Source organism: Thunnus thynnus, chromosome 1 (genome assembly GCF_963924715.1).
Source record: "Thunnus thynnus chromosome 1, fThuThy2.1, whole genome shotgun sequence".
NCBI lineage: Eukaryota > Metazoa > Chordata > Actinopteri > Scombriformes > Scombridae > Thunnus > Thunnus thynnus.
This window is the reverse complement of record NC_089517.1, coordinates 26,111,351-26,136,787: the sequence shown is the minus strand read 5'-3', so window position 1 is coordinate 26,136,787 and position 25,437 is coordinate 26,111,351. Positions and strand designations below refer to the sequence as shown.

At 41.2% G+C, this 25,437-nt stretch overlaps 1 protein-coding gene across 3 annotated transcripts in view; it reads right to left on the bottom strand.

The window, feature by feature from the left end:
• Positions 1–337: 337 nt before the first annotated feature.
• nfatc3a (nuclear factor of activated T cells 3a) overlaps positions 338–25,437 on the bottom strand; it is a 65,211-nt gene continuing 40,111 nt past the window's right edge. For all 3 annotated transcript variants that reach the window (XM_067593242.1, XM_067593233.1, XM_067593251.1), the window contains exons 4-10: positions 23,995–24,194; positions 23,308–23,480; positions 22,647–22,787; positions 17,878–17,933; positions 17,569–17,695; positions 14,317–15,411; positions 338–3,480 (exon numbers count right to left, since the gene is read on the bottom strand). In XM_067593242.1, coding sequence (XP_067449343.1) covers positions 3,404–3,480; positions 14,317–15,411; positions 17,569–17,695; positions 17,878–17,933; positions 22,647–22,787; positions 23,308–23,480; positions 23,995–24,194 — 1,869 coding nt within the window. In that variant the 3' untranslated portion in view covers positions 338–3,403. The remainder of the gene's footprint in view (positions 3,481–14,316; positions 15,412–17,568; positions 17,696–17,877; positions 17,934–22,646; positions 22,788–23,307; positions 23,481–23,994; positions 24,195–25,437) is intronic.

The following is a 25,437-nucleotide window of genomic DNA, read 5'->3' as shown; positions in this document are numbered from 1 at the left end:
GCTATATGATTTTTGAATTATATCCATTTCATAAAAGCCAAATTAATGGATCCAAATCTGAACTCCACTATGACTGAGCTGACCAGTGTCCTCTACATATACTACAAGAGTTTGTGAAGGAATGTGTGAAGCTGTATTTACAGTGCATTTTCTTTGTTATTGTCATGTTAGTTTATTATTTTAAACCTTCTCAATAAAATGTATATCATGATGCTGTATGAGTGGGAGTTTGACTGGTTGGACAGTTTTGGGAGAATAAAAAAAACAGGATGGGAACGTTGGGTTAGAAAATGCAGATTTTGTATCAAAAACATGGAATAAAGTGACACAGACATGGTTGAGTTTTCTGTTTTATTGATATACACTACTTTAGAGCCTACGGTATGATGCAAGGTATTCCCTTTGAATAATTTCAAAAAGCACTGCAGTCTTAAAAATTACAAAAAATTTTAACATACAAAATATACAAGAAATGACAATACAAGGCTCGGTAAACATCAGCTAAACCTGTATTTCCCTTTTATTTTACAAAACATTTCATATTATGTATATATATACATACATATATATATGTATATATATGTATGTATATATATATATATATATTCAACACTCATACATGTCCCCAACCTCTTTAGGAATGACATCCATTTCAAAGTATCAAAAATAGAGTTGTACAGTCTCTGTTGCTTTACCATAATGTAAAATGGGAACATATTGTTCGGTCTTTGGTTGTGACTGAAGAAGACGGCAGCCAGAGTTTACTGTGAATGCTGGTTTCGTTTTTTTTTTTTTGTTGTTGACTCAAGTCTTTCAAGCTGCAGAACCAGCTTTATATTCAAAAAGCCATCTCCTTTCTCGCACCCGACCCTCAATGTCCACGCTGCGCCCCCCTCCCTCCCCCAAAAAACAAACAAAAACAATAATAGTTACTGACTTATGTCTTAGTCATGGACAAAAAAGAAAATCATCAACCCAGAACAGCATACAGACACACTGACAAACTGGTTTTCAAACAAGAGTTAAGGCATCCTAATAGTTTACATAGTGACATGATACTCTCACTATCTGAATGTTTTTTTTTTCTTTCCGCTCTGTGAAGTTCATAAGCAATATTACATTTATAATCTCATTTTGTCATATTTAAATGTCATATCTCACATTTGCTGCTGTTACAGTTTGCATAGCCTAAATACATGTGTGCTTCTGTTGTTGAAAATAGGACTCTCAAAATTCCCGTCTTCTGTACAGAATATTTGGTACAAACACCATCCATCCATCCACACTCACACACACACACACACACACAAACACACACACACGCACACACACATACACTGAACCTATTAAGATGCTTGCACTGCGTCCTTGACAAGGCAGATTGGCTGATGGACAAATCCCGGATGCTAACACAAATCAATCAAGCATCTACAACAAGTCTACAGTCTACTTCTATAGGCATCGAGGTCTTTTTTGTCTTTTTTTTTCTCATTTTAAAGGCATTAGGCAGAACTTTAATGCATAGCAGAATCATTTTCACCTGGAAACTGACCTAAAACCGTCATAAGCAACACTCCTTCAACTCTCACATGCAGGAGCATAAGGCAAACAAGCCAATGGAAACCTTCCGACCAGAATGACACGACCACGCCTGAAACACACTTACACCAGGCCAACTTTCCTCGAGACCCTGTTATTGCTGCCATACAGGCACTGCATATCTGTCAGAATAGGACAAATAAATGAACACGTCTTCGTCTTTGATTGTGAATAGCGAACATTGATTGTTGCAAACGTGGGATGGGGAAGATCTCGTTACATCCTGATGTTGGGGAGGTTGGGGCAATACATAAGTGCAGCTTAAATATATAAAATACTTTAAAATATTTGTCAGATTATTTCCCATTGTACGTCGCCTAGGCTGGTGGCTCTCAGGAAATAGAAGGCACACGAGGGCCCCTGGGGGATTTGGGGGGTTATTGCATGAAAATTTAAGAGGCAGAGTGTTGTCTGTCTCTGTGGATCAATAAAAACACTTTTCTGTAACATGGAAATAACGGGGCATCTTCACATATCTTTGAATAAAAATGATCAGGAGGGCTGCCTCAGTCCTGAATCCCGCTCATCCCACTCATGTCTAAACCATGGGGATTCATGAAATCACGTCCACGTGACCCAAATTACACATCTGTTTCCTAAAAAAAAAAAAAAAAAGTCAAACTCAAACCCAGCTGTGCAAAAACAACAACAACAAAAAAGCTTTTGCTACCATTTGAAAGCTGCTAAATGTTAATAAGGCATTTGTTCAACTTGAAGAAGATAAAGAAACACAAGAGAGGGAGCACGAACAGATGAAACAGAGGAGAAAGGAGGAGAGAAGAGAGGGAGTTCATGTACAGATATCTACACGGCTGCAAGGTTACTAAAAGTTGTGGAATGTTGCAGGTTGCAGATCCCAGACCGGCGCCAGAGGAGTGTCTCCTCCCTGCCACGCCGCTGCACTCCAGACCTGAATGGTTTTTAAATTTAAAGGGGGAAAAAAAACAAGGAGTGGACAGTGACTTCATCACTGAGCCATGAGCGAAAAAACAGGGAGATGATGTTTTCACTGTGTTAGCATGACAGGAGAGTTCACTCTAAACGTCTAAAGATTTGACTGAAAATTTCTATTCTGATCATCCAGGATGGTTTGATTTGAATTTGGTAAACCTGGTGTTTAGAAAATGACCTTAGAGTAGTGAAACAACCTTTCTGAACAGCTCTGGCTACCTGTGAGAGCACTGTGTGCTCCTGAGTCTCTCATTCTTACATGTCTCAAGATGTCTTCATTCACAAATGCTGGTGAGAAGGGGGAGGACAACACACTCTGTTGCATTGTCTCCGCTACAAAAAAAAAAGTTATTCGAAGCATGAGCGCTCTATACTCACAGAGAGCTGATTGGTCAGGAAGACAGCGGTGCTTTTTAAGGGTCACCTATAAGGGTTGTGGGTCGCATCTTAATATCTGAGCACAGGCCTGAGAACTAACAGACAGCTCTGAGAAAGCACATTTCTGTACTGGCTCCTCGGATCATTTCACTCATGGTGTAATTCAACATGGCTGTATTCTCCCTGCTCGCTTTTCAGTTTAATCTGTGTGAAGTTGTGAAATCTGAATCTATGTCTCTACATAAGATGTTCGACTTTGGGAAGAGACAAATGCGGGCGTCGTCTTGTCAGGTTGTGTGGGTCTAGCAGGTCCACATGGTTTTTACAGAATCTATATTCTGTCTTCAGACCACAGTCTTGTCTCTTCCTGCCCTCTTGTCGCATTGCACAGAGGACCAGGACCTAGAGCAGGTTCCATGACGGAGCCGTGGGGGTGCAGGGCTGGAGGGGACGGCTGGCGTGAGCGAGGGCTGAGCTACGACTGGTTGTGTGCCGGCGGAGGAGCATGAGCGCTGGGGGACTGGGACATGTCTCTGCCGATGATCTCGTTCACTGTGAGGACAAAAGCAAACAGAAAAACACTTATTAGTATTTATTGATAATAGAATTCTTGCATCTTTGCTTCGTGGCGGCACATTTTGTATAGAGATGCTGGGTGGAGGTACATGTTTCTGGCCAGCAGAGGGCAGTCTTGTTCCAAACTTAAGTTTCTCATATAACTAAAAGATCAAACTCAAACTGACAAAAGCTCAAGGTGGAAAAACTCGAACAGACTGGTGAACCCAAAGGTCACAAAGTCAGGTTCTGACATGACACATAATCACTCCTGACAGAACAAATGAGAGAAACTATTCCATTCACTCACTGTGCCAGCTGTGACCTTTGTTTGAATCCAAGAAATTCTACCACATCGCAGTGACTCCTACTAACAGCCCTGCACGGCCGGCCAACCAGCGGTCTGTCCGTTACTTCATTAGAGCTTTAATGGTTGCTGAGTACATTTCCTCAGGCCTGTTAGCGAGGTTTGTAAGCACGGCAAAAGAGCCGTGTAAAACCAATCTATTGTTAAAAACATGTTGTCAGGCCTGGAGAGGCGTTCAGGCACAGCAAGGTTAATTACTCCGGCAAGTCTGTTAGAGGCTGATTTTAAATAAATAACAGATAGCTCTTTTTCTGCACTGCTTTCTGTTTTCAGCCAGCGTGCGTGATTGTTTTACATCTGCTGCCTCCATTCACTATTCACACTGGGACCACAAGAAACACAGCAGGCAGCTAGTAAAAACTGCAGCCATGGAGTAAATCAAATACTTTGACAAGGTGAAGACGACACAAGGACAGAGACAGAGAGAGAAACCCTGAGAGAAGATTTTTTTTGTTTGTTTGGAATTCATGGAAAATGTGATGTGAATAGAGGGGTTTTTCCACAGTAGCAACAGCGTTTGTCCTGTGACTTCTTCACATGCTTTCTGTATGTCTTTTAAAGGTGATGATGACGGGTCAGAGAGACGGAGTGCAGCGATCAGGCTGGGCAGACTGGTTTGGGTGCAGCAGAGGCCTCTAGCCTAGTTTAACGTCGGGTAATTTACGAGCAAGACGTGTCTGTGCACGACAGTCAAAATGTAGCTCTTCAACTCTCAACCTTTTTCTGTAATTTGTGCAACTGTACTGTAAAATCATACATTCCCCCAGGCTATGATAAACAAATGTGTTACTGTAACTCGACTTTTTTTTAAAAAAAGGTGGCAGGGGGTGACTCAATGATGAACAAAAGAAACCGAGACCTGCTTCATGACAAATTACAAAACATTTATTTAAATGATTATTAAATATTTAAATGTGATGACGCAAACAGAGTCAAATGAACTCTGTAAAATAAAACCAAAGCAGCACAGCTTTCCACGATTTCACTCAAATATAATCTTCATATTCGCGGTGTTGCCTTTGAATCTGCTTCACAACGTCGTCACCTCCTCTTCATGCTACAGTGCGCTCTGTTTTTCTTCCTGTGTGTTAACTGCTCATTTTACCCTCATTTCGTTTACAGTCTTTGTCACACTTTTAATTTTAAGCCTCGGTGTACATTCTGTTGTTTTATTTGTGTTTTCTGTTGCTTGCTTTTGTGTCTGGCCACCATCACTCACATCATCCTGTTAGCGTGGGAGGCTCTTCCTTTCCCATGTCAACCATGTTCACACACACACACACAAACACATGCATGCACTCACAGCACCACCACACACTTCTGAGACTACACTGTGACTATCAAAGCAAACATTGCCTTTGTGTGTATACATATTTCAAACATCGAGTTACAATTTACAACTGTTGGGCCAGTTTATCAATTGTCACATCAGTTCCATCAGTGAAATAAAACTGTGATGGAGGACTACAGGTTTCCTTTAAAGGGCATGACCTTTCAAAAGACAACTGGTGCAACAGTGCTCAAAATAAACAGTATGTTACAGCTGTTAAAGGACCACTGGACTAGAAAAGCAACTAACTATACTGATATAACAGAAATAGAAAAGTATATACCAGACTCCACAACGATATAGCTAAGAAATGTTTTACATTTCACTCAAAATGTCGTATGCTCTAAGTCAAGCACTACATAGTAGTTCACCGGCCTCCTGCACAGCTAAAATGTTGTGTGGTAAACTGTGTAGCTTTGTTGAATGATGGGAGTGAATCTGCTCTAACACCACAGGAATATGAGCAACATAGTGCGAAGTGCGACAGACCGACATTAAGTGGGCGTCTGCAGAAACATATTACTTTCCGCTGTACTGATTAGATTGTTGCAGAGGCAAACATTAACCTATCAACTGATGAATAAGTCAGGAGAAGTACTGAGGGCAATTCGCATAAAACAACCTGAGAGACATGACTTTATTGAGTGCAACATTAGACTGATTCTTCTCAATATGATTCACTTTTCTCATTTAAAAAGGTGCCAGAACAGGTTTCCCAATCTGACAGAAACTTTTTTTTTTTTTTTAGGCTTCACTCTTGATATTACAGCTGCACTTCAAGTAAATTTGAGCGATTTGATTTGGGGCCATTTGAAGTCTCAGAACGGCCTTAAAACCCAAAGTAACAAATACACACGCTCATATGTTTTTCCATCGCATTTTCAGCTGTTCCATCAGAGGAGTTATTCTTTGTTTTCCTTCTGATTTTCATGAGACATGTTGCAATGTGCTGACTATAAACTGCATATTTACCAGATAAACTTGAAGAGAAAAACTTAAAACCAAAGTTTTGATCAATTAGTGGACAAAAAAGGAGTCGTTACAAATATTTTACACGACAGAAGGTTTGTTGTCTCTTATCAGTGTTCAACAGATAATTTATGCTTCAGATACAATCATTCAATTTAAAACGGAGCTCCACACATCAATAATTCCAGAAGTGAAAGAGAGGTTTGAGTCGAGTACGGCCTCTGACGAGTTTCATTTGCTGATAGTGTTTTCTCAGATTTACTGGTATAGTTCATGACAGTGCAACAGAAAGATGATTCAGTGCAGCCTGCTGTAGTAAAAGTGGCTCTAAATGGCTCAGCCGGAGGGAGATCCTCTGCAGATGACTGGGAGGGGGGCTCCCTAGTCAAAATATACATCTACAGTCAGCCGACTGTTACTACTACTACTACTCTCACGTAGTAGTACATCTGATGGCTCCTTCTCCTGTGTGCTGATGGCTTTTAATGCTTCCTGTATTAAACACTTTTTGAAAAGGGAACTTAAAAAAGAAAGTTAATTAAAAGAATATGCACGACTGAGTTGTTAAGTTCACTTTCATCTGAAACCATTTCTATCTGCACAATCAAATCAGTTCAACTTTGAGTAGAAATATCAACTTTTCTCTTCATATCCATCAACTATTCTGCATGATTTAAAATATTGTTTTTGGAGCAACCTGCAGTCATCTGTCAGTGCTGCTGTCTTAAATGTTTTTCTGAACATTTCATTCATCATACTTGTTAATTCTCATTTTAAGGACCATGCTTCTTCACTTTCAGAGGAAGCATGAGACATTGTCGTATGGTAATGTACTTTCTGTGTGCCAGAGGAACCTTTCCCTCTCTGTGCAGGGGAACAAGGGGAAGATTTAAAACGCTGTGAACGAGACTAGTTACAGTCATTTGTTGAATTAAGCACCGCTGTTGACTGGCAGTAGGCATCAAAAAGAATCATCAAATCAGGTTCAGATTTATCTCACTTAAGAGTCAGATATAAAGAGAAAGATATAACCCTTAAAAAATATCAAAATGTGGCAAGAAAATGTAACATAGTCACAGTTTTTGTAGCTTTTCAAAAGAAATTGTTACACTAGAGACACAACTATTATCAAATTTAACTTGTGTTGAATAAAAATGGAGTCAGGAGATTCTTTAATTTCCCAAAACTTTCCCCCGACGAGTTTTACATCTAGCAGGAGACCACTGGGATTGGGTAATCTCGTGTCTCCGTTTTTAAAGTGCATGTCAAAGGAGCTATATTGAAGAGATTTTCATAATGCAAAACAGAACTGAAGCGGGCAGATGGACATTCAGTATGATAAACATGTCTACCGTCGAAATGGAAAATGGGTAATTATCATAACCCTCTGTGACACATTCAAAAAAGTTCCCTGACCCAGGCACAAAAAACACTTCTCTGGCAGAGCAGCTTAAGCAAATAACTCAAAGATTGACTGAATCTTCGGTCCAGCAAATGAAGACAACATGCCACAATGGAAAACATTTGTGCAAAGGGAACAGAAAGAGGCAAGACTTGGTTTGCCTGCAAAAGGGAATATCAAAGCACACAGTTTCCACTTGCAGGGCCCTGTAATGACATGCGCACGTCTTTACAAAGTCCCGGCTTTGAGAGAAAAATGTAAAGTAAAAATCCACAGAGTGATCGCACACATAAGAAAGAGACGGTCAATTGATGGAACTTGTATTGAAATCTTGCAGTTCTGCTCAGTAAAGCTCCCTCTGCTCCACTATCTTATCACTGCTGCTGTTGCTGCTGCTGCTGCTGCTGCTGCTGCTGCTGCTGCTGCTGCTGCTGCTGCTGCTGCTGCTGCTGCTGCTGCTGCTCTGTGCTCTTTTCTGTTTTATTTTAATTTCACTTGAGCAGTGAGTGAGTGAGCGTGTGTGAGTGTGGGTGAGGGCGCAGAGTGCACCGGAGAAGCTCGTTAAAAAGTCAGTTTCTCAAAGTCACTCATCTCTGTGAATCATCGGTGGATTTCCCATTTGATCTGACGGTAAGTGATTCACAAGACTCATTTGATCCGGGGCCACAGAGTAGCGGCTCCATTCAGCAGATGACCACAGGACCAGGCCTCATGAAGGAAACCACTGGAGCCTAAATGGTCTCTGGGGGACATCAACAAAACCCACCACAATAGTTAACAGTAATGACTGTACTGTAGGACTGGCAGAAAGTATGATAGACAGAATGTCGAATCTCAGTTAAGAGTTTTCTTTCTCATAAGAAGAGGCAACTAATGACAATTTTCTTTATTGATCAATCTATCAATTACTTTCCTTTACAATAATTTCAATGGTTTGGTCTATAAATGTCAAAAAATAGTGGAAACATTGTTAAAAATGTGTTGCTTGTTACCTGTCCTTCTCTACATGCCTCTGCAAATTGTCACTCAGGGACAAATAAAGTGTTTTGAATTTGAATTTGAATTGAAAACAGTAAATCTTCACAATTGTGAAGTGGATTGTTTGGCATTTCTGCTTAAAAAATGAGAAAGAATAATTAAGAACTTTCAAAAAAAGTAGAGTTATTCAAACAAAAAACAAAAACATCCTCACCACTTATATTTTGAAGAATGAACAGGACACTGGGGCAACTTAACAGCAACATTTTAAAGTGACTCACCAAAAACTGTATACACCCACAGGTGCATGTACATATTTCAGCGGCTCAACATTTACTGGTGGGAGTGAAAGCTACTTCACCACACTCTGTCAAGCCCTCACTTGTGCGCCATGAGCAATGTGGTGATTAGAGTTCATTTTCCAGTCAAACACCGGCGTTCGATGTTTGGCTGACGAACACAAATCAACGCCGACACTGAGGAAGAGCGATGACAGCAGCCAACAACGCGACAAATAAAATCTAGGTAAATGTTCTGTGTCTATGTGTTCTGTGTATGTTCACAAACATGAACTAAAACTCAGTATGTTGCTGTCGTCCCCACGGAGGGATTTTGAGGCTTTTCCTTCCTTCTGTCTAAAGAAAAAAGGCAGCACTGGCACCATGTCCACACACCAGGCTTCAACCTCTGCCAAGACCTCTGCATTACACCCTCTAAGACCTTAACTGTATGGAAAGATGACACAGAAAGTCCGTTTCCATTTGTTTCAGGGGAAAAGACCAGCAAACGTTTGCCATTGTTTTTAACGAGCAGCAGCATTTGATTGAAACGTATTTTCTTTCCACTGTTGTTTTTTCATGTCGTCCAATCAGGAGTTGTGTGTTACTACTCTGTTATGGTTGGTTAATGGCAAGATGAAGCCTCTAAAGACTAAAACACACTCACACATGAGAACACAAACAAAAAACGGATGATTTATTTCTAGTGGCTTAATACAAATAATCACAATTAAATCAACCAGATATGTTTAGAGTTCTCCGTGGTTATGCACACATTTCAGGTAAAAATGACAGAAGTTAACAATTATGAAAAATCCATTTGTTTGATGCAACACCACTGGCAACTTAATTCAAAGGCTTTCTCATTTACACTGTTATTGAGTGATGGTTGTTGATCTTTGTGATTGTGGCTGAGAAGTGACAATTAATGAGGCCTTTGTTCCTTTATATTACAAAAACATTACAAAGTTCTAATGACTTTTTCAGGCCTTTCAAAGAAAAAAGAGAAAAGTGTGTCAAGATAATTGATAAAGGAAGCCAAAGAAAGGTTGTTTCCAAGTCTAATTTCATGTATAATTTCATTTGGGATACAAACGGAGTCGTATTTCTCGCCACCTGTCAAAGGTAAATTCAATATGCACTGGCGCTTTCTCCCTGGTCTGATCGGCCAATTACAGAGAAAAATATCCAAGTCTTTTTTGGACTGCTACTTTTTGGATTGTACTTATTTTACTCATTTACGTCTCTCATACAGTCATACAGTCAGATTGTGGGCAAAGAACAGCTTCCCATGAGCTGTAGGAGACTTAAAACCTGAACAGACTGGGCTGACGCTGTTGATTCTCAGTGGAGTTAGCAGTACCAACAAGACTCTTTAATAACAAATGGTGACTTGTTCTAATATTGAAAATGTTGCCTAATGGATCTTTAAATTTAGAAAATGTAGCGTGCATGTGTGCGAGTCTTTGAGTAACAATGGTGTAGTCTGTTAAATAAAACTTTGACTTTGAGAGATTCAAATGTCTACAGTATGTGAGGAACTATTGTGCTGTGCAATATGTGATACCACAACTGTTTTAGCAACAGCTGCTGGAAGCTTCAGCGTCTGTTTCCAAACGGTGCGTATCCTCGTAAAGATAGAGCAACAGAACGATAAAAACATATATCTAAAAGATGTTTTCACTGCACGGACAGTGTCTTGTACATTTGATTACATCTATAGGCTGCTGTGTTTCGCTCCCTGTGTGTACATTCGTGTCATTACTGTGTCACTGTCTCGAGCGCAGGCAGCAGTCCTCTGCCTATTATTAACCCTCAAAGCTGTGCTTGCAGTGTGAGGCAGCTGTGCGTTTGGGCAGGGCAGGGCGAACAAAAGACCAGGTTTTGTTGTGAACACACGCTGCGCGCTCTACCGACACTAACTGCTTACACGCACACACAGACAAACACACACGTGCTATCCCTTCACATCCGTGCTCTGTAAACATAGGGATCGTCACGTGCTGATTAATTCGTTAAATGCATGACTCGGCAAGCAAAAGCGATTCAGACTGTGTCACCGTGACTGCTGTGATTGTCGAGCCACTACTGTGTTTATGGAGTAGCCGAACAAAGAAGTGTAGCGGGGGTTTGGCAAATCTGGTCGACAGTCACACCGAGGACAAACGTGAGACATTAACAGTCTCATAGCCTATACGACTACAACTCGTTTTTTGTTGAAGCGCTGACACACCATGATCTTTACACCGAGCCAAACAGTGACCATGAAAAACCTGTCTTTAATAATAATATGTCATGATGGCGGCACCCAACTTAACTTTGTTCTGTTCTGATTCAGACATCAAAGCAGTAGAAATATACAAAGCTGCACATTTTAGTGACACTGAGTTATGTCCCATGCTGCTATGTTGAAAAGTTCAGTCTTTGCTTTTCCAGTTCATTGCCTCTGCTGACATCTTCTTTTTTTCTTTTTTTCATAGCAAAACCTAATAAAAATAAATCCTCAATGTCTGCAGGCTGTTATATCAAAGCAGCCATTAAATATTTTATGACATATTCTGTAACACTTTTATTTTTGGATTAATTCCAATTATATTTTGACTGTTTAATGAGAATATATTGTGTACCGTGTGGAAAAAAAACATGAGATTGTCCAGTGTACACTTCACTTCAATCTCAGATGCCAAGTACATTTCAGATTGAATGTCTCAGCTGAGTGACCCTGCTGTGGGATTGGACCCTGAACGTGTCGATCCATCTGTCTGTCAGTCTGTCTTCTCACCTCCTGTGTCTCCTGCGTTGCGCGCGCGCACACACACACACACACACACACATACACTCACACCTCCACAACATCAAACAGATACACACAAATACACCATCTCCCTCTCTCTCTCTCTCTCTCTCTCTCTCTCTCTCACACACACACACACACACATACACACACACACACAACAAAACACACATTTCAACCATGCTCTGGTGTGCGTCACAAGGGCCATCTGCTTGCTAACCAGAGCAGTTTTCTACACACTCACATTCATATTCCCTCTCATGCCACTCTCACACAAGTCTGCAATACTACTGCAATAGTTAATTTTACATATGAACACATGATATCGTAAAAATGAATGTATCAAACACAGCTTCCTACGAGTCAGGAAAATGTTAAAAGGCAAAGTTTCCTATGCAAATTGAATGTTCTACTAAAACATGACTTGATGGTACATCTAAACTAGCAGGAAAAACAGTGGAGGATGAGAAAAACTATATAAGAAAAGCTGTCAAAGGAGTGACGTGATGATGGCAGTTTGTTACTTAACTGTAGATCAGAGGGTTGATTTCCTTATTTTAGCCACATTAATCATGCAGCCAGCTATAGTGGTCACATACACTGCCTTAAAATGTTAATTATACATAATCGCTTTAAGGCATCAATCTGGATTATATACGTGTGTATAAACAGATTTAACTATTTAAAACAGTGAGAATATACGTCTGTAAGTACATACATGTGTATCATTTGTGCTACATGACTTCCTGTGAATGTATGCTACTCCATATCTAAATATTTTTTGCGTTTGTGTCCATCCTGATCTGTCTGTCAAACTGGGGTGAATGTGGTCTACTTAAGAGTGCGCTGCGACCTCTTAAAACGCGTAGCTGGGTGAAGCTCCACGTTGCTACTTCAAAACATGGCCTACAGAGCTGGGCTGGCACAGAAAGCTATTTTTAGCCACAGGCTCAAAGGGAGAGCTTACATTCCCGGCTGAACCGTGTCACTCACAAACTTTTCTCACACTTTTTGAAAAAGTGCGAGCGCAGCCAGCTACTGTACTTCCAGAGTGGCTGTGTGTCTGTCTCTGCTTGCGTGACAGAGGGGAGAGAGATGAGAGACTAAACTGAGATATAGTTTTCTGTGAGTAAACAGCTTTTATGTGTGCACGAGTACGCATATATGAGCCTGTAAAAAAGGGACAGACAGAAAAAGACAGAAAAGCTTTGTCATCAGGCTTTTTTTTTTCACAGAGATTACATGTTTTATTGTGTGTTAGTGTGTGTGTATGCATAAGTATTACACACTTATGGGCCTCTGTGATTGCTGGTTTTCACACGTGACTTATTGACAATGGCTGTGTGTTAATTAGGCTGACCCTTGCTAGCACACAATATCACACCTCCCCGACACAGCCTCACCAGGCTATTTATTAACCCCAAACCTTTTGGACCCACATCTGAATATGGCACTGGGGTTAACAAAACCAGACAAGGCTCTGAATGGCAGATAAGGAGGTGGATGATTTAGAGCAGTTTAGAGACACATATTTTAGGTAAAGAAGTAGAGTTCAAAGATGAGATAAAAAAGCTGCTAAATGCATGTGCTGACTTCACGGTCAATTGTTAAGTCAACAAGTTCTCCTGAGCATCCTAATTAGAGTTGTTAACGCACGTACGCACACTCACACACACAGGATGTAATTACTGCAGCAGCACACAACTTGTAGTCTCTGAGCTCCAGCTACAGTCTCAGTGACTGCGCTTTGCAAGTAGCACAAAATGATGCAATCCTCTCGCTCTCCCCAGTTCCAAGAAGCCAAAACAATACAAAGTGTAATTAATCTCCAATTTGCTGCCAGAGATACAGAAGCTTAGCAGCTTACAATTAGACACTTTCATATGATACTATTGTTATCAGTCCTATTGTGTCTATGTTACCCAATACTAAGTCACAAGACCCCTCAGTAATGAACCTGAGTACACAACTGCGTGCTGCAGTGACAGATGAAACGCTATCACTGTAATCAGGCATCAAGGTTTCAGCCTCTTGAAAATACAACTGGTGCTCTGTATTGTTTTACATCATCAGATATAAATTTATCTTGGGCGTCACATATTCTAGGGTAAATTTAATCCCTCAGCGGTCCCTTGTTTTAGACTGAAAATGAGATTGATCACAGATGGGTGTGCTCTAAATATCTCGTGTAAAAGGACAGGGTGAGGAGGGAAAATGTGATAATGAGAGCAGAAAAACTGGACTGATAGAAAACCGGAGAAAGAGAGTCAGAGGGAAAAAAAAGAGACTGTAGTTACGCACACATAGCGAGACAGACATCAATAAATAAACTCAAGAAAACAAAGTGAAAGTTTCCAATAGATGTCTTTTTCTGAGGGCCAGATTTTTGATTGTTTCCTACAGTTTTAGAGTGTTTGCAACCAAATATGAACAACAGGGTCAACTTTGGATGACTTTGCCTTTGCTGTGTAACTGTCTCAACGAGCTTCAGTTTTAAATCAACTATTCTCTCTGTGGACATACTGTGCTCTTCTCTGTCTTTATTTATGTACTGACCAATCACAATAGAGATGACAGGTAGTTCTGAACTGGCTGATGACATTTATTCCTGTTTTTTCTGCTTGTTAAAGACATCAGGTGGATACTGACCCTTAGAAGATAAAACCAAAACAATTTGTAGTTGCAGATATAAATATGATTTGATAAATATCTCACCATCGTCCAGTGTGATGTCCTGCAGGCCGATGGAGCGGAAGGTGGGCTCCCTATCCTCCGGTTCCTCTTTGATGTTCAGCCTCTCCCCGTCTGAGGGGAAGGGCCCCTGTGGGCTTAGAGGGTGAACCAAAGGCCCTGCTGCCGCCGGGGACAAGCTGACCATGACAGGGCTTGTAGCCTGGGGAGAAGGTTGTCCTGAATGCTGCTGTTGCAGGGGCCCAAGAGGACTGCCGCCTGAGGTGGGGGAAGATGAGGTGGGAGACTGGTAGGGCAGCGAGTGGAGCTGAGGGGAGGATGGCCCAGAGTGGGGAGAGGGGACCATCCGTGGAGGAGGGGCGCTGGACGGTGTGGGGCAGGAAGCTGACCTTTGACTTACCGGATGGTAGCCCATGGCCCTCTGCAGCTGGGCGGAGTGCTGCCCTACAAGTGGGTGGCCACCAGGAGAGGGCACCTGGGTGGGATTTGGGGAACAGTGGAAGCCTCCAAGTGTGTGAAGGTGTGGGGATGACGGGGCCAGCAGGGGTTGCTGGCTCTGGGGAGATCCAGCAATGGGGTTGGTGGCCGAAGAGGAGGGAGCTGATGGTGAGGAGCAAGGGGAGCTGGGGTACATCATCCCCATGCTCATCGGGTGTGATGCTGCACTGGGGCTCTGCTGAAAGGGTATCCTCTCATAGCCCTGAGGAGGAAGGCTGGACTGGCCGTTGAAGGGCAGGCTATGACCGTGACTCTGGCTGTGCTGCATAGGCTGGTAGGAGGGCCGGGAAGGAGCAGGAAGAGGAGCAGGAGCAGAGCCTGGGTGGAACGTCATGTGGCAGTCTGCAGGAGGGTGGTGCAAACTGTGACCCTGGAGGTGAGGCAGGTGCTGGAAAGACGGGGAGCCCAGGGAGGGGCAGGGGGCCTGCAGGGGTAGCAGGCCAGGTCCGGAGCCCGTGGCCAGGCCATGAGGGGAGCTGGACAGAAGGTTGTCCGATGGGTGGCCCTGCTCAGGAGAAGGCAGCTGAGTGCGCACCAGACTGGCAGCATGTGCCAGGGGCATGGACATAGGGGGTACTGCAGTAAGGTCCAGCTCATCTCTGTGCTCCTGTTTTACCATGACTAAAGAGAGAGAGTATTCACAGAGAAGGGGAGGAAGAGAGATGTGACAAAAGAGGAAAGACAGAATGAAAGGGAAAACCACACTGTCAGTTACGTCTATCAATCACATGCACTGCAAGAAAAAAGAACAAAAAAAGCACACATAATATATACATTTGTCAAGTCTATGCATTGCAAAACCAACAGTGTCAGTGCTATTTTTACTCCAGGTACATTAGTCCAGTGACTTCTACCAGCTTACAAAAGGCAGACGTTTCAAGTTTTTCCACAATCTCAAGCTCCAGAAGTTCCCCTGAATCTATGGTTTCAAAGTTGAAATATGTTTAAGCAAAAACCTGAAAAACTAGACCAAAAGAATCTCAAAGTGGTGAGCATAGTCTCTGAAATGTATGGATTGTGAAATGGGTCTACTTCCAGATGAAAAAAGCCTCCCAAAAAACGAGTGACATTTTGATAGCAAATGGGGCCATTCCCTTTGCTGTGACAGCTCACAGCACTGCTATGCCAATCGGTAACCTATTTCCCAATCTGCTGCCTTGTGACAGTGAGTTTTATTTTTATCCAGCTCTGAATCAGAGGGAGAGCATATGTTGTCAGTCTGGGTGCCATCATGTGAAATGCTGTGTGGGAAGAGGAGCCGAATGCCCCCCAGCCCAGATCAGACCAACAGAACAAACGAGTTTGCTGATTGTGCCCTCATCTTACCCCATCATGCCTCTGGGTTTGAGAGGCAAGGGGCACAAAAAGGCCAAACTGGTTTTATTCTGGCTGAGGGATATCTCCCAGAGGGATATCAAGGGTAAGGGAAGGGTAACGTACTGTATATTTAACATACTTGCTGTCAGGGTACTTTCATTGTTCTACCTGACAGTAATACAGCCTCAAAATTGAGCATACCCATGAAAGGTTTAGTAAATGATGTGAAAAAAAATACTGATGCCCTTGCAGAATACAACGCAGGCACAAAGGGCATTTTTTCCACTTTCCATGTGCAAACATGTTAACCGAAACTGACGTACCAACACTTTTTTCCTCACAATTTTCTCAGAATTTATCCTTGAACTGGGCCAGGGCCTCTGCAGACCAGCCTACGATGAAAAATGTAACGCGACTGATTGGAAGAGCAGATTTTTTTTTTGGCCACAATAAAGCAGGCGGTGTCCGTGGTGACACTAGTGGTGTCAGCACCCCAGCTTGACTGACAGAGCAGGGTTACTGTGCTCTGCTCTCACTGGCTGCTCTAATCTGTCAACGGGGAAAACAGGAACTGCTGAGTGCCGAGTGGGCGTGCTTGCAAACAGAAAGTCCGGGTGGGTGGAGGGGCAAGGCCGCTTATACGCACACACATACACACACACATACACAAACACACACACACACAAACAAACATACACACTGTTGCGGTAAAACTCAGGGTTTGGATATGTTGCACATATCAGCAATGCTCACATGTCATTATATTCCACCAACGGTGTTTTCAGTATGACTGGTTTCAAGAGGAAAAAAACATTGACAATATCGAATAATAAGGAGCAATTTTACTTTAATAAAAAACAGAGGAAACTTAATCAAAATATCATGAACATTGAGTTTCCTTGCTGTTAAAATAATTATATCAAACCACAATGATGGTTTATACATAGTAAAAGTTTCCTGGATAGCAAAAGATTTGCATAATAAAACCCCATGCAAATATAGAACAGTGCATAAAGTACAAAAACAGGTCGGCTTGGGAGCTGGAGGAGGCTTTACAAAATGAACAGTTGGCAGGTGTTAATGTTATTGTTAGTGGAAGAGCCCCCTCTAAACCACAGCAATGCTTTCTTTGGAGAGAGAAAGAGAGAAATGGGGTTAGTGAAGCCCCTGTGGAGAGGTGTGCAAAACAAAAAGCATGTTACCAATGTCTCTGCTGTCATTACTATTGGGGGATTAACTACCGCAGGGAGCAATACACACAAAGGAATGCAAAGTAAAGCTTAAGAGCATCTCTTTGGTTAAATGTCAGTAAAAGGAGTCACAGGAAAATTAAAAAATACTTTTTTTACCTAAATACAGACCTCGCCTCTTTTGTTCCCCGAGAAAAGTTTTGAAATTGATTCTAAAATCATTCCTTGGTCTAAAATTCATTCTAAAATGAATGAGAACTTGTCATCCCACCTGAAAGGTAAGTGAAGCGTTGCGATTGGCTCCTTTTCCGCTTGCCATTGCAGACATAAAAGTGCACCTGCACAGCTGAGCCCACAGTCTTACTGTGGTAGGGAGGAACCTCCACCACAATACACGACTACAAAAAAAACATTTAACATTATTTAAATACACTTATTACCAATAAAACACAATACCATTTGCATACATGAACAGGCAAAAAACTAGCATAAACATTTACAACAAACAAATGTATTTAAGTGTAAATGTTGAAGGAAAAATGTTGTAGAACAACAGATATGTAAATAAATGACTACTTACTCCTTGAGTTTTCTCACGGATTATTTTTGCCTCCACTTCCCATTGTGGCCGTCCATCTGCAAGACATGGTTAAGAAAAAAAAAGAAAAAAACTGGATAAATGCATAAACCAGTGGTATTCCTATTGCCATAAAAAGGCAAAGACACATTTAAAACAATTTAACAATTTAAAGTGTATCTGAAACTCTTATTAGATTAACCATATTACATTAGTTACTTCGAAATTAAAACACATGCAGTCATATTTAGACTAATATCTTCAAAAAGACTGGAATAACTTTTGAGAGCAGTCCTGGCAAAAGCCAATAGAGTGATGTCTGGCTTTTCAATGAAGAGTCAACTGAGAGCTCCATGACTGTAGACATAAACAAACTTGTGATGAAGCAGTGTACCATTTTTTTATATCTTCACATACCTGCCAGTTTTTGGACATACACAACAGCCTAAATCATTTAGACATGCAACTTCCAAATACACAGTTAAAACAGGGATAAAAACAACATCTTTTTGGTGGAGTGAAAATCAAAATGAATATAATTTGAATTGATAACAAACACAAAAGTGGTCATAAACCCGCAGGCTGCACATTATCACTAATGACTACAGCTTTATAATGTAAACCCTTTTGAAGTGAAGTGTGATATTTATCAAAGTAACTTTCTCCATCTGGTGTGGTTCTGTCCCTCTATTTTCCTAAAGATGATGTCAGTGAACAGTGCTTTCTCAAACAGACAGGGCTTAAGAACCACAAGAGGCTTCAGAAAGCACACGATTTCAATTTGTTCTGGAGAACCAAGAGACATCAAAATGATGTCATTTTTAAAGGCCCAGAAGCCCCATAATCTTAGCAGCTATTAAATAGTAATCAAATGTCCAAATATCCTGCTGTTTGTCTTGCGTGGCTAAAATTATGGAGAGAGCAGTGGAATTGTATTTATTTTAAAATGCCTTTACACACTGCCAGGTTTCTGGCTAGAAAACATCCTCTCCAGTTTTCCTATGAGGGATCTAATTATTTGGCCAGACATCTTAGGGGCAGCTGCTTGAAGGGAAGCAGTTGGGGTGAAAACACTGACAGGCTTGCCGTGTGGTTGGAAGAAGTCACAGTTATCACAACATCGAGAAGAATAAAAACTTATTTGACAACCAAGTGATCACCAAATAGCTTCTGAGTTGATGCAAATTCATTTGCAGTTGTCTGTTTCATGATGCTCACATGGTGCAAGTATACTCTGCACCTGCATGGCCTCTTCCTCAAAACCCAAAGGATTCCCCCAAATACCACCGTCAGGCATCTGCAACATGTCTGCAGAGAGGACGAGCCTATATGTAGATTCTAACAAAGTGAGCACTCAACTATAAGCCCTGTAACATTTAGGCTATTCAGCTTCCTACCAAAATCCACCCTTTATTGTAGCTTTAAGACGCCAATTAACCTGTTGTGATCTAACCCTACCATTAATGTAACCAAAGCCTTGGTTGTAGTAATCCACTGGCACATTAGGCAGTCATAACCCTATTGAGGTTCTCTCTGTTGTGAAGGAAGAGCTTAACTTAGGGATGACAGAGAGTCGTTATTTCCAATGAGCAAATGACCTTGAATGTCTTTGCAGCTGACAGCAGTGCATTATTGCAATGCGGCTTGTTGACATTCAACAGGCAGGAGCAAGGGCCCCACATGCTCTGTCAGACAACAAGCACCAACAGGAACCTCATACCACGCTAAGACAATGACTCGGATCATCCAGACACCCTACGCACCCCAGTCAGAAGGAAAAAGAACATGCGCCCGTTGTGCCAGAAGATCGAACAAAAACAAAAAGTGTGATTACTGTTTTTGTTGCAACTGGGCTTTTAAAACACAACGGCTTTTACAACGGAAATAACAGAGTAACCGTGGAGTACACATGCTGTATTAGTCACTATTCAAGGCAGTCACTGCTGTAGCCTTTAAAGTCCACTCATTTACATAAAGCTTCTGAGTAAGCAACTTTGGATGAATCTACATAAACATTCATCCAAAGTTGAAGATTTATGGACCTGTTTTAAATTTTGATGTTTAATGAAGTCTAGTTACTCTAAAATATTTATCTCATTTTTAAGTGATGGATATATAAATATGTGTTGTATGTATACCCTCCCTTCAACAAAAATAATTATTGAATAAGTTTATATATAAATACTGTGACAATAATTCCTCTGGCCCCTACCCTTTCCATGTTATCTGTCTTCTTTCTCCTCTTCCATTATATCATCCTTAAAATACTACTTCTAATACCTTATTACAAAAAGTCAAATAAATAAATAAACAGATATATATATATTTTACTCTCTCTCTTCAAGGGTGTATATCAGGCCACTGGTAAAAGCATTAAAAAACAAGAGAAGGTGAGAAAAACAGGAAGGTTTTCACAGATATTAAAATAAGCATTTTTTTTAGTAAAGTCCTTTCACTGTCTGGGTTTTTAGCATATTATCCACTTGTCATAAGAATAAAATAAATATGTAAATTGATAGTGTGTGGTGTGTAAAAAACTAGCAAAACACAAATTAAAATGTATTTGTTTTAAAATATGATCTCACATGAACAACAGCCAGGATCTGTTTCTGTATATAATGAGGTCATTTATAATATCATCCCATAATCTCTGTGTACTAGCAACAATAGGCCAGTCTCTCTAGTTCTTCATGAATCTACTGTTGTCTTTCAATTATGAAAGATGGTGGAAAAATATCTGTCACTGCCTCCTTCTTCCTTTTCTTCCATCCCTATACTTACTCCAATCAGTGGCTTTCTGCACTAATGCAGGCAGATTAGTCATGATGAGGGGGATCATTTACACAAACCTAATCAACATCATCTTCCCCTCCCTTTTCATTTTCTTTCTGTCTCTTTCCACAGTCCACTGCTTTTATGCACCATGGGGCCCTGCTTTCCTCCGTACCCAGGATGCACCGCGCTGATGTTTCCACTTGCTGTAGTGTTATAATAAAGACCCGACCATCAGTGAGTTGCTTCAACCGTGGTACTTTTCTATGCCATGCTTCACCTGGTATACCTCAAAGAGCTAAAGACATTCCACCAGGCCACTTTTTTCCCTCTAGAAAATCTTAAGAGAATGGCTCTCACTCACAAAAACAACACCACTCAACTTGCTGCCATGTGTGAACTTGATTTCGTTGCTCTACATCACAAAAGGTACCTCGGGCAGGCAGGGACTGGCTCAACGAATGTTCTCTATTCAAAATTTCCATCCTAGGGAACAGCCATTACATGTGTTTTTATTACGGAGTGGTGCACAAAAGAGAAAAAAGATCATACATAGAAAGACGAGTGACTTAAAAGAAACTATGTGATCTCTTTCACCTAGGCATTTGTCGAAAAGAGTCACAAAAACTGGTTTCAGGAAAAGAGCAACACATTCCTCCTGGCAGAGACTCATTCTATATCAGTCCTGACCCCTGAGCTCCCAGCACACAGGTGGTACAAGCAACCAGTAGGAGTGATCCTGCACATGGCCTCCCAGCAGCATCTTGCCAATGAATGAGGGCGCCACTTCACTGGTGGAGATTGACTATTACACATAATGGCGAGAGATAAAGTATGCATCGGTTTTGTGTAATTCATCATTAAATCAGTTTATTATGGTTAAGGTTGTGTCTGTGTATGTATGTTTTTTAGATAGCAATGACATAAAAAAGTCTTGCTTACCGTCACCATGTATATTGGATTTTCTATAAATATTCTATTTTTTGCATTTTTACTTTTATTGTCGTATAAACTAATACAAACAGAAATGTTTGCATTTTCTTAATGGCAGAGTTTAAGAAAGTAAACTAAACAGGGTCAAACAAAAAATCATGCTTTTTCATTTATATATAAATAATATATTGTAGAATATAGTGCAGTGGTTTGATCTGAAGTATTTTTATTACATTAACATTGTAATAAAAACATTGTAATGTAATGTCTGTATCATGTAATATAGTGTATTGCCTTGTCATCTTGATAGACAACACCACTAACAGACATAATCTGTTGAGGCTCGCACACAAACACACACACACACACACACACACACACACACACACACACACACACACACACCAAAACACACAATTTTGCTACTATAGTGGAGAAATATACATTTTCTCTAAATATTTTTGTTTACTTCCGACAATATCTGACCATAGACCCTTTTCATGAAGAACATTTTGCAGAAGAGCATACAAGTAAAACTATTATCCCACTATCATAAATACTAAGAAATTAGGTTGGGTCTGCTACTCACAAAATATAGATTCAAACCTACTTTTTTAATATTTGTATATCACAGGGCTCCAGATTTACATTTTCCTCTGGTATCACTGTGCCTGAGAACTGACCAAACTGTCTATCACTGGACACAAGTAAAACAACTCACTCCACATTACGCTGATTAATCATCCTCAGACACACTTAAACATGCACACCTAGATATACAGGCACACATCTCCTCTCTGTATAAGATAATTGAGAGTTTAGGTAATCAATTTGTACATTCTATTACCAACCCCAGATTATAAGGTTTATAAACACAATTTCAAATTTCCTCACTGGGCCACTGAAGAATATGATTGTCCCTCTCTAAAATGTTTTACTCATGGTGGCCTCTCTGAGAAAGTCTTTCTGACAACCATGAAATACGATTTTTTAACACATGTAATTGGCACAAGCTGTTTCTGGAGTGCTGGTTCTAGGCTAAGCTGCTGCGCAGACACAACTCTTACCAGGGCCTTTCTCCAGGAAGATGACCTTGGACTCTGGGAAGAAGTTGGACCCAGTGATGGCCATCTCTTCTCCCCCACTGACCAGACAGCTGCTCAGGCTGGATTTCTCCACCTGGGGCAGCTCTTGAGCTGAACGCTGGGCTGGGAGAGACGCAGCAGGGGTTGCAGAGAAAAGAGGACGATCATTTGCTGAGCTGTGTTCATTCACACTGCAGTCAATTTTTCAGTGCAGACTATGTACAATGTATATATTGTAAGTGGACAAAATAACAGGGACACCTTATAATTTCAAGCAATCCAATATAATATGGCCATGCTGTTCTCTTGTTGTTTGTGTGGGCACGTGGATGTGCTGCTGGTGTGTGTACTTTCTTAGGTAACTGCTAGACTAAAAGGGAACAGACAGAACTGTGCACATTTACATTTTAAACTTTTATCAGATGTTCTTATCTAAAGTGACTTTCAATAAGTGCAAACAATAGATTAAATCAACATCCTAAATCAGCAAGTAGTCTGGTAATAAAAACGTGTGTGGAACGTTTTGTGTGCGCACTCGTCGGTGTGTGTTTTTCCTGTGTGTGTTTGATTGTGTGGTTTTCTGAATGAATATGTTAGGGTGTGTGTGTTTGTGTGTGACTCAGACTAGGAAGTTAACACTCACAGCACTCCACAGGAATGGAGGCAGCCTGCAGCGACAGCACCTTCCCGTTGGGTTGAGGGATGTGAACTCGGAACACCACGCGGACCCGTGTGTTCTTTCTTCCTATATCCGTCTCTCCTTTCCGCAGCTCAATGTCTGAGTTCCGTAGTTTAAGGATGCCAGCACAGTCGATACTGCAAGGTAGAGGGAAAATATTTGGCTCCATAGAGCACCATAACGATGGCAATCATCTAAAACATATTTAAGTAGTGAAGTGCCTGGGAGTGATAAAACAAACCACAAGCCCAGCAGGACTTTGGCAATGGGAGGAAAATTAAGTGTTGAATCACAAATTAAAAATGCCTGTGAATATGATTTATTACAACAGTAGATGTGAAAATCCCTACCAAATCCCTTCCTACAAATTCCAAAGTAAATGAAACCAGACCTTATATAAATATAATCTTTCGGGTGATGCAGAATCATAAACAGTCGAATAAAGTTTTCTCTACTCCATGGGAAGCCCTCAAATTTTCCTTCTGTGCTCGACACTCCTGTTGGTTTAAATTAATCTATAAAATCCCCTTTGGAAGATGTTACAACCCTGTATGATCATAAATGTGGTTATTTTTTCATTCGACAGGGTTTTCTTCATGGTGGTAAGCTCATAACTATGTAATGTAAACCTGAAGTGCTTCTGACACCTACCTGGCTGACATGTTGTTTTCGGGCAGGAGAGGAATTTCGAGAACTTTGGTGCTGGAGATCAAAACTTCTTGGCTGGCCGTGGCTACGGTTTTCCCCGTGATCCGGTGCACCTGGTAGAAGGCGTGCGGCCTCAAATAACGGTCATCTGCTGTTCCAATGAACATCTGCAGGTTGACGGGCTTCTCACTGTAGCCAATGAGCTGAGACATGACAGAGAGAGATAGAAAAACAGAATAAAAACAGATGTTCGTTCTTGGGATCCAGATGAGAGGTGTGAACAAAGGAATACTCTATTCATTTCCACTGCTTTCAGAAGGCCACCTTTTTTGGAGGGAATCTAAATGTCAGGTCGAGGGTGTTGTGATATTTCTGGCAGGGCCAATGGAGATTCATCTGGCGCTTTGGCCTCCAACCAGTTTGACACTGATGTTTTCAACTAATAGACCTATAATTTTTTCCCCTTGCTCGCCTGCCCCTTAACAGGATTCTGTGCAGGACACTGTTACCTCCAAAATCCTTACCAAAACCTTGAAACTTGGTCAATCGTTCCAAGAAAAAACAAGTTTGAGTGCAGCTAGAGTGGCTACCACAGAAGAGAAAACTAAAAGAAAGCAAGGACACTGAATTGGCTTTAAAAGATTATGAAAAGAACAAACTGCCAGTGTACTATACCATCATACCAATTAAATAAAAATTGATAAATACATGCTGCAAGTCAGTTCCATGATCATGCTGAGGATGATGTGGACTCACAGACTGTCAAGACAAAAACTCCAAGCACTGATTTCCAACATTGTTTTAATTTGTTAAAATACAAATAAAACAAATACACATAACCAGAAGGATGAAAAATATGATACAGATCTGTGGTAGTTTTATATCTACTGAGCTTATGTGCTCTAGTAAATGTTAAATATAACAAAAGTATACAATAAGCATCATTCACATGATCCTCAACTCGTTCTGTGAGGTCTCATGCATATAAAAAGCCTTTTAATAGTTACACTGTGGTTAAATGGGGGGAAAAAAATTGCCAGTAAAAAATGTCAACGGTCTTTTCAAAACCAAGGGTTCATGCGCGCCAGCCTGGTTGGCATAGGGCACCTAGCAGCAGCTGCCTTCTACATTAGCCCCCCGAGAGGTGGCACCCCAGTTTCCACTCAGACAGGTGAGATCTTCAATGAAGGAAAAGTGTTGTGTGTTGGGTATAGACAAGGGGAAGATGGAAAGGAGAGCGGGACCTTTCCTCCTCAGAGGGACAGAACAAACACACAGTCCCACACAATCCCACTACTGTTGTAATGTTATACTTGGCAGACTCCGTGACGGCAGGATGGCACACTCCCCCACCCCCCCAACCCCTCCACACATACACACTCCCACCATACTGCATTTGTAGCCCACACCTCCAGCTCAGATGGAGGGCAGCCCATTCAGGGTAAC